Raw genomic sequence first — 13,782 nt, 5'->3', positions numbered from 1 at the left:
GCCTCCCGAGTAGCTGAGATTACAGGCGCACACCACCATGCCCAACTAATTTCTGTATTTTTAGTAGAGACGGGGTTTCTCCATTATGGACAGGCTGGTCTCCAACTCCTGACCTCATGATACGCCTGCCTTGGCCTACCAAAGTGCTGGGATTACAGGTGTGAGCCACCATGCCTGGCCTCTGTTACCACTTTTGGATTGTATGAAATACTACGCATCCAAGTATGGGATCTGGCTTCCCAGACAGCTGCCAAAAGGGCAGGTGATGCAATCTAGAAGTGTAGGGGAGTTCGTGCCTGTGGGATATCTATTGCCTCTGAAGTGAATTTTCTTTTTTTTTTTTTCTTTTTCTTTATTATTTAGAGATAGAGGCTCTGTCGCCCGGGCTGAGGTATAGTGCCCTGATCTCGGCTCACTGCAATCTCTGCCTCCTGAGTTTAAGAGATCCTCCCCCCTCAGCTGCCCTGGTATCTGACACTACAGGCATGCACCACCAATGCCTGGTTAATTTTTTTATTTGTATTTTTAGAAGAGAAGGGGGGTTCACCATCTTGGCCAGGCTGGTCTCGAACTCCTGACCGCAGGTGATCCACCCGCCTGAGTCTAGCAAAGTGCTGGGATTACAGGCATGTAATCGCAGACTGCACCCAGCCTGTCACATTTCTTTTGGAGAATAAAACAGGTTGAGTCTTGTGCCAAAATGAAGGGGAAGCTGCACCCAGACAGGTAACAAAATACTATATACAATAATAGATAGGTTTTCTACATACCAATAACAGCCACTTAGAAAACCAAATTGAGAAAAATTACACTTATGTAGTGACAAAAATACATAAAATATCTAAAACCAGATGATTGGAGCAAGATGGTGGATAGATCCCGTGCCCCACTCAACATTCCATTGAACTGGGAAGAAATGTTTTCAAGGGTCAATTCTTAACAGTGGAGGAAAATAGGAAAACAGGTCAGTGGTCCACCAGAAATACTGAGGCTTTCCTGGGAGATAGAGTAGATGGGATCAGACTGATAGAGAAACCCAAGAAGACAAGACCACAGCTCAAATCACTGTAGGAAAGAGATGCTGTTTGTTTTTTGAGACAGAGACTTACTCTGTCGCCCAGGCTGGAGTGCAGTGGTATGATCTCGGCTCACTGCACCCTCTGTCTCCCAGGTTCAAGTGATTCTCCCGCCTCACTCCCCGCAGTAACCGGAATTCACAGAGGTCAGCCACCACTACGGGTAATTTTTGTATTTTTAGTAGAGATGGGGGTTTCACCCAGTTGGCCAGGCTGGTCTCCAACTCCTGACCTCAAGTGATCTGCCTGCCTCGGCCTCCCAAAGTGCTGATATTACAGCGTGGGTCACCGCGCCCGCCCAGGAGATGCTCATTGTAGCAAAGCCTCTGAAAATCTCCAAACCCTGAATCAAACAAACAAACAAACAACAACAACAAAAAAACAGAGCTGGAAAAGACCTTAGGATAGTCATCAGGTAGGTTAATTTAAAAGTTCATTTGAAATGTCTGAATCAGCCAGATTCCCCTCCAACACCACACTCAGATTGGCTGGCAGTAGCCACTTTTGCCTCTAAGATGAAACTCTGATAATTGTTCATTAAAGCAATGAAGGCCTGGCGAGGTGGCTCACACTTGTCATCCCAGCACTTTGGGAGGTTGAGGCAGGATGATTGACTGAGGCCAGGAGATACAGACCAGCCTGGACAAAATAGTGGATGCTGTCTCTACCAAAAATACAAAAATTAGCTGGGTGTGGTGGCATGTGCCTGTAGTCCCAGCTAGAATGGAAGCTGAAGTGGGAGAATCCCTTGAGCCTGGAAGATCGAGGCTGCAGTGAGCTGGACTTGCATCACTGCACTGCAGCCTGGGCGACAGAGTGAGATCCTGTCTCAAACAACAAAAAAAAGTAATATATCAGGACTTGGTGTACCTTCAGTCTTTCACAGTAATAGTGAAGGAGAGAATCACATTTGTGGAGAGGGGACCATGTTCACTCTTTATCTGTTCACGATAGATAGTCGGGAGCTTTATATACCCAAGGAACCTAAGGAAAAATGTTCCCTGTCATGACTCACAATCTTCCAGCCACCCTTTCTCGCACCTGTCTTGTGGGCTGGGGGACCCAACTTATGGATCCCATCTTCCCAGGGAGAAAGAAAAATCAAATCCTTCAGTATCTCTTTTGGGGCATGCTCTCCTCTATTTGCATGGAGGATAAGGCACTCAATATCTAGTATCGGAATGTTACATTTGTGTAATACAGAACTATATTGGGATAAAGTAGAATTTGTCTCCTCCGAGACACAGGTAGAGGTACGTCCACACTGACCTGGGTGGCAGCCACCTCTTCCTGCAGTGCCAGGCAGGGCATGCTCACAGATCTGGGGAACCTCTGCTGCTCCTGGAGCCCCACAACCTCCTTCCTGGCACCCTCTCACTCTGGTGGCTGTGACAGCCCACATGTGGCTTTGTGTCTCCCCTGCTTCTTTGCCTGCCCGTCTTCTGCCCACCCTGCATATCTCTGTCTCCCACTGTCCCCACTATGACCACGTTTGCCTCTCCCTCCCTGCACTCTCTCTGTCCAAGTGATCCTTGTCTTGGGAAAATGAACCCACAGCCTCTACATTGTGATTGGGGGCAGAATCCGGGACTTGTTCAATTCTCCCTCCCTCCATCACACACATCTGTCCTCCTTAATGTTTCTAAAGTCAGTGAGCTCCAAATTCAGCCCCTCCTGCACCTGCCAGCTGTAGGACCTGTGACAAGATGCTTACCATCTGTCTGGGACTCCGTCTCTCATCTATCATATAGGCATAATGATGATAGTGTCCTCCTTCCAAGGCTGGGGAGAACCAGGAGGCCAAAGTGATGGGCCACGGATGGTCAAACTGCTCCAACCCTGCCTCCACTCAGGTCTGGTGTTTCAAGTCCATTGTGTGTGAATGGAGCTTTGATGTCTCCATTCACACACAATGGTTTGTTCTAAAACAGACTCCCCTCTGCCCTTCCTTTCCCCACAACAATTTCACCTCTGCACTGTGCAGTGGTACCTGTGAGAAAGAACTGTCCCATTCCCCAATCATCGTCCCCACCCCAGACCCCAGGCCCTTGGTTGGTGAGACCCTTGATGGGCAGTCTCATGCTTCTGTCCAGGGGAATTTCCCACCATTGCTCCCCTGCATGGAGACTAAGTGGACTCTTCTATTCCCTGCCCATTACAGGGTCTACAGTGAACACATCTTCCTCATTCCTCCACGTTCCCCAGATGACGATTTCATCTGTGTCTCCTCCCACATACTCCCAAATGGACAGTCCCAGCCATAGAATCCGAAAATCATCTAGAGAGCAAAGGCCAAGATGTCCAACCCCCTGCTGCAGAATCCTGCTCCAGGAATGAGGTGTATAGTCTCTATCAAAATGAAAACTGGAGGCCAGGTGCGGCAGCTCATGCCTGTAATCCCAACACTTTAGGAGGCCAAAGTGGGAGGATCACTTTGGCCTAGGTAACGGAGCGAGACTTTCTTGACAAAACCCAAAAAAATTAGTGGAACATGATGGTGCGTGCCTGTAGTCACAGCTTCTCTGGAGGCTGAGGTGGGAGGATTGCTTGAGCCCACAAGTTCAAGGCTGCATTAACCTATGATCGTGCCACTGCACTCTATTCTGGACACAGCAAGACCCCCCATCTCTAGAAGAAACAAACAAACAAACAAACAAAGACAACAACTGGACACATCCTCCTCTAGAATGGTGGTCAGGAACATCTGTCTGCCTTGTTCCCTGATGTCTCTCCAGCACCTAGAACAGCGCTCAGCACGAGTAAGTACTCATTCGGTTTTTGTTGAATAAATGACTCCTTTGACGCAGCAATTCCACTTCTAAGAATCTTTTCTAAAGAAATATTCACACACGTGCATAGAGCTGTGTGCACAGTAATGAGAGGAGCAAACAACTGGGGAATGTTTGCAAATGTTTATTAACTGTCAGAGACTGATACAGGAAAATCGGATGAGGGAAGTACATGATGAACAGGAAACGGAGTGAGCGGGGCTTGAGCAGGATGCACGGCAATGGGAAAAGCAGACGGGAGATGCTTATAGTGGTTCTTGGTGTGTGTGTGTGTGTGTGTGTGTGTGTGTGTGTGTGTGTGTGTGGTGTGTAAATGTAGAAGAAAAAATCTGAAATTAAACACTCAGAACTGCCCTCAGTAGTCACATCTGGGGAGAGAGGAAGGTAGTGCTGTTCTATGCAGAGAATACCTGACAATACTTGTTTTCTAAGGTAGATGCATGGATACACAAACCGAAATATGCATTAAGTATGTCTTGCTGATCAGTGAAAATGCTAATATCTAACAAAATGGCACACTGCAAGAAACTACAAGGGAAATGCTAACATGGAACGCTTGGCACACTAAGAAAAATGACGCTCAACTTTTCACTGTTGTGAACACTTGCTTTCACTTGCTATACACCTGATGACAAGGGGTCCGCCGCCATGCCCATGTTCGTGAAAGGTCACCAAGGTCTGCTTCTCATCATGGGCATGTGTCATATCCCTGAGGCTGAGGCAAAAAGAGAGAAGGAAAGTAAGTGGCAGTGAGTTCCCACAGCGTGACAACTCAATCTCAAGTCCTCCTGACTTGCAGACCCTGCACACTCCGATTCTGCCCTACCTCAGGACCTGCACACGCCTTCCACGGTTCCTTGAAGTGAACCATCTGCTCATGGCACAGTGATCTCCTCACTTGTTTTATCCATTCCAAGGCTAGAGGAAAGTGTGGCCCGTGTATCAGGGCTGACCTCGGGTTTGGGATCCCACAGCATCCTGGGTAAGGAGCATCCCTGGATATAAAGGGTAGGGAGTAGAAAGAGCATGGGAAATCTCATCATTCAGCCTCAATGCTGTACCCTAGAAAATTATGAGAAGGGAATGATTTGGGGGACAAGTGATAAGATGGGATACCAGTACCATAACAGAATAGCACATCTGCAGGGATGTGGGGAATGAGTCCAAGGTTCACTTAGGGAGTTACTCTTCATCTTCCTCAGCGTCGCTGATCTCTTCATAAATCACCAGCTGCTTTCTCTCACGCAGTCTGTGGGTCCAGGCATGTTTCCCTCTTTTGGGTCCTATGATGGAGAAGAGTTGGAAGATGAGGGTTGGGTAGGCTGGAGAGTGTTAGGCTCTGTTTACTCAAAAAACAGGAGATGCCTCCCCGCTCCCAAGTGCCCATGGGCCTTCTTTATCCAGGTTTTCACATTCTCTGGCTTAGAGAGGCTGAAACCTTAGACCCACACTAATACAGGCCAAATGCCAATTGAAGTTTTAGCTTCTGGCTCCTTCCCTTGTCAAGCTTAGATTCCCAACCTCTTCACTTATAGGAACATTCACCCATACCTCCTTTCATTCAGCACATATTTATTAAGGCCACACAGGCATACCTTGTTTTATCGCACCTCATTTTCATAGTGCTTCACAGATGCTGTAATTTTTTTTTTAATTCTCACCAATTTTACACTTTTCCATTATTATTATATCTATTATGTGATCTGTCATCAGTGAGCTTTGATATTATTACTGCAATTGTTTTTACTGTTTTTTAGTCTTTTAAAATAATTTTTGTTTTTTATTTTTGTGGGTCCACAGTAGGTGTATATACTTATGGGGTACATGAGATGCTTTGATACAGGCATGCCATGTGTAATAATCGCATTATGGAAAATCGAGTATCCATCCCCTCAACCATTTATCCTTGGTTACAAACAATCCATTTACACTCTTTTAGTTTTTTTTTTAATGTACAATTAAGTTATTATTGACTATAGTCACCCTCTTGTTTGTAATAGTTTTGGGGGTAACAGGAACTGTACCCATAGACGATGATAAACTTAATCGACCAATGTTGTGTGTGGTCTGACTGCTCCACCAGTGAGCTGTCCCGGGTCTCTCTTCCTCTTCTTGGGCCTCCCTATTTCCTGAGACACAGGAATACTGAAATTAGGACAGTGAACAATCCTACAATGGCCCCGAAATGTTCAAGTGAAAGGAAGAGTTGCATGTCTCTCACTTTAAATCAGAAGCTAGAAATGGCTAAGCTGAGTGAGGAAGGCATGCTGAAAGCCAAGACAGGCTGAAAGCTCGGCCTCTTGCACCAAACAGCCAAGCTGTGAATGCAAAGGAAAAGTTCTTGAAGGAAATAGTAATACTAATACTCCAGTGAACACATGAATAACCAAGCAAAACAACCTTACTGCTGAAATAGAGGAAGTCTGAGTGGTCAGGATAGAAGATGAAACCAGCCACAACATTCTCTTAAGCCAAAGTCGAATTCAGAACAAGACCCAAACTCTCTTTAAGTCCGTGAAAGTTGAGAGAGGTGAAGAAGCAGCAGGAGACACGTGTGAAGCTAGCAGAGGTTGGTTCGTGAGGTTTAAGGAAAGAAGCCGTCTCCATAACATAAAAGTGCAAGGTGAAGCAGCAAACCCTGATGGAGAAGCTGCAGCAAGTTATCTGGAAGATCTAGCTAAGATCACTGTTGAAGGTGGCTACACTAAACAACAGATTTTCAATGTAGATAAAATAGCCTTCCATTGGAAGGTGATGCCATACAGGACTTTCATAGCTACAGAGGATTGATTCCAACTTTGAAAGAAGTTCTACTGTGGGTAAAATGTTATCCAATAGCATTACATACTACAGAGAAATACTTCATGAAAGGGAGAGCTAATCTATGTGGCATATTTCATTGTTGTGTTCTTTTAAGAAACTGCCACAGACACTCCAAGCTTCAGCAACCACCACCTTGATCAGCCAGCAGCCATCACCACCGAGGCAAGACCCTCCCTCCACCAGCAAAAAGAGTGTGACTCACTGGAGACTCAGAAGATTGTTAGCATTTTTAACAATGAATTATTTTAAAATTAAGGTATATACATTTTTAGACATAATGCTGTTGCACACTTAGTAGACTACACTATAGTAGAAACAATGTTTTTATGCACTACCAAACCAAAAAAAAGAAAAGTCTGTGACTCACTTTATTGCAGTGGTCTGGAACCAAACCAGCAATATCTCTGAAGTACATCTATATTGGGTATCAGGCACTGAGCTAAGTATGATATGATCCTAGGTAATCACAGATAGAATTGCTTGAGCACCTTTCACGTCATCAGGCCTTCTAGATTTAATTTAATGCCTCCAAACAACTTATGAACTATGATTATTTCCATCTTATGGACTAGGTATCTGGAGCTGAGAAAATCTGAAAGACTTACCCCAAGTCACGTGGTTTTTTCTATGGGTGACAACTCAAGTCTGTGCCTCTGGAAGTCATGTCTAACATCTCATCTGGAGCTGGGCGAGCTCCTCAGCCCAACCTGGACCCAGGCTTGTCTGGGATCCATGCCACACACCCAGTCCCCACACCTGAACATAGCCAGGGAAGCCAGAGGGGTTGTTCCCGAATTGCTTCCTCTTACCAGATGCCGCGTTAATCTTCTCAGAGGTACTTGGTTTTCCCAAGGGGCACAACTGTTTTCCATTGTTTTGTGAGCCAGATGCTTCTGACATTCCCTTCGAATCATTTCCTTCCTCTGCTGGCATCTTAGGCATGATCTTTATAATGTGAAGGTTACAGATAAACAGTATCAGTGACATTTCTATAGTGCTTTTGAGCTTACAAAGCATTTTCCCATGCATTAACTTAATTAATGCTCTCAACAACACTGGGAGAGTTACATAGGCCTAAATTAGAAGAAACCTGGGAGGTTAGATGGGAAAGGAATGGCCTATGTGAATATGGTTTCCAGAGCTAGAATGCTTATCTTCACACTCTTTTAGGACTGACATTCTTGCAAACAGCAAAATTCTCCATGTAATTGAGAGTGTCATATACAGAAGATTTGAAGAAGAATAGCATTCTAAGAATTCACAAGGTCTACAAAAGGAAGAGCTTCTGTAAAATACAAGGGATCCCATATAAGCTTGTAGATAGCTGCTGGGAGAGTATATGTAAAAACATAGAGAAGGGACAAAAAACTGCTGGGAAAGATAGTGTGGGGAGATGAATACAGGAAAGGGAGAAGGAAAGAAATGGTTTGCTGAAATTAATCTAAGCACCAAAGAAAGCAGTACCAGATATGGCAGACCACCCCACAGAGGCACCAACATTGAATGTGGAATTCAGTGAAGTGGTACCCATACCAATTCTGCTTGCATTGGAATGTGTCACTGACCAACAACCTTAAGCTACTTTTTTTTCTTTCTTTCTTTTTTTTTTTTTTTTTTCTAAGACGGAGTCACGCTCTGTTGCCAGGCTGGGGTGCAGTGGCATGGTATCAACTCACTGCAACATCTGACTCCTACGTTTAAGCGATTCTCCTGCCTCAGCCTCCAGAGTAGCTGAGACTACAGGCAGGAGCTACCACACCCTGCTAAGTTTTGTATTTTTAGTAGAGACATGGTTTCATCATGTTGGGCAGGATGGTCTTGATCTCTTGACCTCGTGATCCGCCCACCTCGGCCTCCCAAAGTGCTGGGATTACAGTCTTGAGCCACCGTGCCTGGCTCTTAAGCTACTTTTTATTCAACTTCCTCACTTATGAAATAGTGAACAATACATGTAAAATAGGCTACGGGAAAGTCCTCTCTGAGCTTGTAAACACTGTTTAAATGTAGTAATAATAACAACTAATACCTTTCATGATCCTTCTTTGAATTCAGTCTACACACTGGCCACCCAACTCCCAGATCCCTATACCCTCTAACCCAGAGTTGAATCTGCAGTTGTAGGGTCACTCATTCAGGGGCCTCCGAGGGATCACTGGGCTGGGATGGGGGCTTCCCGGATGCTCCAGGTACAGACAAGGCCCTCAAGGAGCTCACAGTAAGGAAGGGCCAACAGTCAAAGCGATTCCTAAGCCATGCAGATGGCCCCAGTAACACAGCAGAGACCAGCTGGTCCTTCCTGTTACAAGAGTGTCTCAATGGAAGCTCCAGCAGGCGCTGTGAGGTAAAGCCCTAGTGAGCAACATCCAAACTTCATAAAAAAATGCAAACATGAATGAGTTTTAAATGGTTTGGAGCTCTGGATTAGACTACCACTGCCACTGCACCTCAGGAACATTCATTAACATCTCTGTACCACGACAGCCTCATTTTATTATTATGTCGCTGATAACTAGGATCTATAACATGAACTATCATTCTTTACTTCCATTGCATGGACCAGGAATCTGGAGCTGAGAGGACTTAGAAGATTTGCACCAAGTCACATGGCTTTTATACGGATGACAACCGAAGTGTGTGACTCTTTATTATTTGGAGATAATAATAGAAACATCATAGAGGTCTTCTTATGGATTAAATAAATGAATCCATGTGAACTGTTTAAAATACTATCTGGCATCACTATGAAAACAAAAGAAGTATTAAGGATCACAACTCTTAGTATTATCAAGCTGTTGATGCTACATCAGTTGTTGTGATAGACATGGGGAGAAGGAGGCAGTGAAGGCATTTTTGATATTCTCCCACTCTTACCAGTGTTCGCATCTGTGGAGGGACAAAGGTTCTCCGGTCCTTTAGATTTGAGAGATACTCACCTTCAGGAAGATTCCCTGGAGCCTGCCGAAAGTCATCTGAGGACATTCAACTGAAAGAGAATACATCAGAATTTTTCTTTGTTGGTAAAGATTTCCAAACTCTAGAGAGACTTCTGTCGCATGAGGGCATTCTGCAGCAGAGGGTTTTCCGTCCACTCATTGTTGAGGAGTTATGTGAGATTTGCTTCTGAATTATGTTCAGTCCTGGTTGGTGCATTTATCTGTGGCATCAGTTCAGAATTTTCCATCTCATGGTTTATCAAATGGGGGTTAAACCCCATCACAGTCTCATCTTCTTCCATTACATATCTTTCACTTTTTCCCAAATAACTAAATTGATTGTTTGGGAATCTGAACTGTATTCACTCAAGATGTGCAACAACTGAAAATCATTGTACACTTGAAATGGGTGAATCTTATGGTATGTCAATTAAGCTCTTAAATGTGTGATGAACTATGGATGATTTAGTCCAGTGGCTCTGAAATATTTTCAGTATAAAGACACTCCTTTAATGTCAAAAACTTGGCAGATACTCAAGCACTGGATTTTCAGATCTCTTATAGTGATGGTGGGAGGTGGTAGAATCTGGCCTGTTTAGTTGGGGTCTATTGGAGACAGTTTGGACATTCTGACCTTGTCTTATAACTGTGTTTTCAGAACAGAAGAGCAAGTAAACACATATGTCCCCTTTATATTCCTGAAATGTACAAAGATTTCTACCCAATAACCTGTCGTTTTATCACCCCATGTTATCTCTCCTCACTGACAAGTGGGAAAGCTCTCTGTGTGTTGGATGAGGGATCACTCTTTCAAACTCACCTCCGAGCTCATCACAAAGAATCAGGGTTCTTTGGGAATGAGAAGACTATTTGGTTTTGATAAAATACAGAGAAACAGCAACCTTTTTTACATAATGTGTTCATCACCCCTACTACTAAGATACCTATCCAATACCTACATGCTGTTAATGAAACAAACTCGGGGAGTCTTTGCAGATCTACAGTTTTAACATTTGCTTTCTTTTTTTTTTTTTTTCACTTGTAACATTTTCTTAACTGTCCTTTGATTCATTAACAGTGCTTAGGAAGAGCAACATGTCCTTTAAAAACGAAATATTTCAAACACACAGAAAAGTATGGGGAATAATATTGAGGCCAGTCAGATCTCAACATTACCCCACAGCTATGTTAGGTCTGATTTATTAATTCAGAATATTAGAAATACTACAAACAGACCGGGAGTGGTAGCTCACACTTGTATTCCCAGCACTTTGGGAAGCTGAGTCGGGTGGATCACCTGAGGTCAGGAAGTTTGAGACCAGCCTGGTCAACATGATGAAACTCCGCCTCTACCAAAAATTTAAAAATTAGCTGGGTGTGGTGGCGGGCGCCTGTAACCTCAGCTACTCCGGAGGCTGAGGCAGGAGAATCACTTGAACCCGGGAGGTGAAATTTGGAGTGAGCTGAGATTGCCTTATTGCACTCTAGCCTGGTCGACAAGAGCGAAACTCCATCTCAAAAACAAAAACAAACAAAACACACTATCAACAAGTCACAGCTGAAGCTGTCTGTGCAGCACTCACCAATCTCTGCCCTCCCTCCTCCACTTACAGCCAGTCACCTTAATTTGATGTCTTTTTATTCACATTCATGCTTGTATACATTTACTACTTACTTATTTTCCATAAAAATAAATATTCTTGTTTTGCATGTTTTAAAATTTTATATGAATGGCCTCTGTAGTTAACTTTCTGTATGCATTTTGTTTTCACTCAGCCCTGATGTGTATGAGGGAACAAATGTCTGAGGATCTTTCCCGGGTAGCTGAGCTGAAAAGCAGTTGGACTTGAGGAGACCCTTTCCAGCCCCTTCCCATCTACTCACCCTGATTCCCGCGGTTACAGTCATTATCAGAATCATTCCCCTGGAAGTCTGTGGCCCATTTATTACGCATGAAAGGTGGGAGGGTTACCTTGAAACCTAGAAAGAAGCCAAATGTTTATTCCTTAAGAGATAAGCTTAGGCCTGGCACAGTGGCTCATGTCTGTAGTACCAGCACTTTGGGAGGCTGAGGCTGGAGGATTGTTTGAGGCCAGGAATTCGAGGCTGCAGTGAGCTATGATTGCACTACTGCACTCTAGCCTAGGTGACAGACTGAGACTCTGACTCAAAAAAGAATAAAAAGAAAAAGAAAGATACAAGCCGAGAGAAGGTAGGGGTCAGTGTGTGTGGGGTGGGGATGGAGGGAGTTGCCGGGATGCCACAGAGACAGTTGGGCTCATCAGAAAAGACGCCCATGGGAGAGAAATGTGCAGGATCCAGGTACGAGCTCCACTGTGGCCAGTCCCTCCCCTCAGCCCTGACAGGACACAGAAGAGCAGAGCACTCAGAAGCTGCCTTGCGATTTTCCCTGCACAAAAGGAAAATGTGGGGTACTTTCTGCAGCCTAGGAAGTAGGCAAAGCAGGAAAAGAGATGCTCATATGTCCCCAGACTTGTCTGTACCTAGAACTTTCTGTTACCTAGTTTAGTCATGGCCTCATACTTTCTCTTCATGTACACACAGATGATTTTCTCCGAGTATTTCATCTTTTCCCACTCTTTCTTAGAGAAGTATTTGGCAATATCATCAAAGGGCTAGAAAAAAAAAAAGAAATTTTGGCAGTGACTCAGCTAGGCATGTCTGCCATTCAGATTGAGCCACTTCCTGTGTGCTGGATCTCGGAAGTAGGGATGATATACCATTCTGGCTGATGCCATGGCTAACTGACAGAACATGGGGGACCTTCCCTAGCTTCTCCCCTGCCACACAGTAGGGCTTTAACGCTGCTGGCTGGCTCTCTTCCCACCTTCCAGAATGAACTGAAATTCACTAAATGTAGTGCATGGTCACAGACTTGTCTCCAGGGATGCTAGGTGATGACAGAGCAAGGATGGGAAACTCACAAGGGTCCAGATCTCCTCCAAGTCCCTGCTTCTTGTCCCCATTATCTCTGTCTTCCCCTCCTCAGAAACCTAGTCACCCCACACTGTCCCCTGGGCCACTACTCTGCCCCCTCCAGGTCACCTCACCTTTTGTATCTTCTCTGGTATTTGAGCACCAACCCTAGGTCTCCTTGCAAAGGCGTCGTCTCCGTTTATGGTACTGGGAGCAGTCTGACCTGTAAGAGAAACTGCCTGAGTCTTTCCAGCCACAGGACCTTTGGTCCTGTGGAGGGAGAAATCAGTGAAGGCCGGCCACACTTAGTCACCTGGAATCAGGTGCTGCATTTCTCCGTCCAGGGCTTATCTGTCCCTGAGTAAGAACATGGGGAGAAGTGAGATGAAAACAGGGAGCCAAGGGTCTCTGGGAGAAGTATTGATTTGGGATGACAGGTTTCTTATGGGCAAGGCAGCCTTGAGTCTTTGAGAGGGGTTTGGCTACTGTTGTTAGTAGTTTTCCTGGGGGCTAGGCTTACCCTAAAAGATGTACAGACCCTTGTTGGGGAGGCAGGGATGTGACTGTGTAATTTTATTCAGTGGGGACATTCTGACACCCCCACTCAATAAATAAAGGAAGGGAAGTGAGTCCCAGAGATAACATGGTCTCTCTGGTGATGGATCTGATCAGGCAGAGGGATGGGGGATTCTGTTCTGTTGAAGAGAAATGAGCATCACTACAATGAACGTGTTTAGAGGCTATTACTGGGTGATTTGTAAATTATTAGAAGGAAGAGAGCTGGAATTTCTGAGACTGTAAGAGCCCGCCATCACTTAGAGAGAATGTGGGGCGTTTCAAGATGCATCAATCAGCCAGGCGCAGTGGCTCACGCCTGTAATCCTAGCACTTTGGGAGGCCAAGGCGTGCAGATCGCTTGAGCCCAGGAGGTCGAGACCGGGCTGGGAAACATAGCACAAAACTCCCGTATCTACGAAAAATACAAAAAGTTAGCCGGGGGTTGGGGAGCAGGTCTGTACCATTCCAGCACTTTGGAAGGCCGAGGTGGCGGATCGCCTGAGCCCAGGAGCTTGAGACCAGGCCCGCAAACACAGTGAAACCATCTCTACTAAAAAAAAAAAAAATTAGCAGGAGCTGGGTGGTGCGCCCCTGTGGTCCCAAGGCCTAGGCAAGAGGATCACATCAGCCCAGCATGAAAGATTTTAGTGAGCTTTTATTCTTTTT

At 45.0% G+C, this 13,782-nt stretch overlaps 1 protein-coding gene across 1 annotated transcript; it reads right to left on the bottom strand.

Annotated features, from left to right (window-relative positions):
• Positions 1-5,042: 5,042 nt before the first annotated feature.
• LOC105493961 (protein SSX7-like) lies at positions 5,043-12,890 on the bottom strand. Its single transcript, XM_071088537.1, has 8 exons — positions 12,872-12,890; positions 12,693-12,781; positions 12,143-12,257; positions 11,506-11,601; positions 9,622-9,671; positions 7,498-7,633; positions 5,917-5,994; positions 5,043-5,148 (listed from the first exon to the last, which is right to left on the bottom strand). The coding sequence occupies exons 1-8, from the start codon at positions 12,888-12,890 to the stop codon at positions 5,048-5,050; spliced, it is 684 nt and encodes a 227-aa protein (XP_070944638.1). The 3' UTR covers positions 5,043-5,047.
• Between the last annotated feature and the right edge of the window lie 892 nt (positions 12,891-13,782).

Source organism: Macaca nemestrina, chromosome X (assembly GCF_043159975.1).
Source record: "Macaca nemestrina isolate mMacNem1 chromosome X, mMacNem.hap1, whole genome shotgun sequence".
Taxonomy (NCBI): domain Eukaryota; kingdom Metazoa; phylum Chordata; class Mammalia; order Primates; family Cercopithecidae; genus Macaca; species Macaca nemestrina.
Note: the sequence above shows the minus strand (reverse complement) of the source record. Positions and strands in the feature narration are given on the sequence as shown.

Excerpts from the sequence above, each read along its gene's own strand:
- LOC105493961 (XM_071088537.1), bottom strand. Across the intron at positions 12,258-12,692 it reads TACCAGAGAAGATACAAAAG|CCCTTTGATGATATTGCCAA; the intron begins GTGAGGTGACCT and ends TTTTTTTTCTAG. Across the intron at positions 9,672-11,505 it reads CTGTAACCGCGGGAATCAGG|TTGAATGTCCTCAGATGACT; the intron begins GTGAGTAGATGG and ends ATTCTCTTTCAG.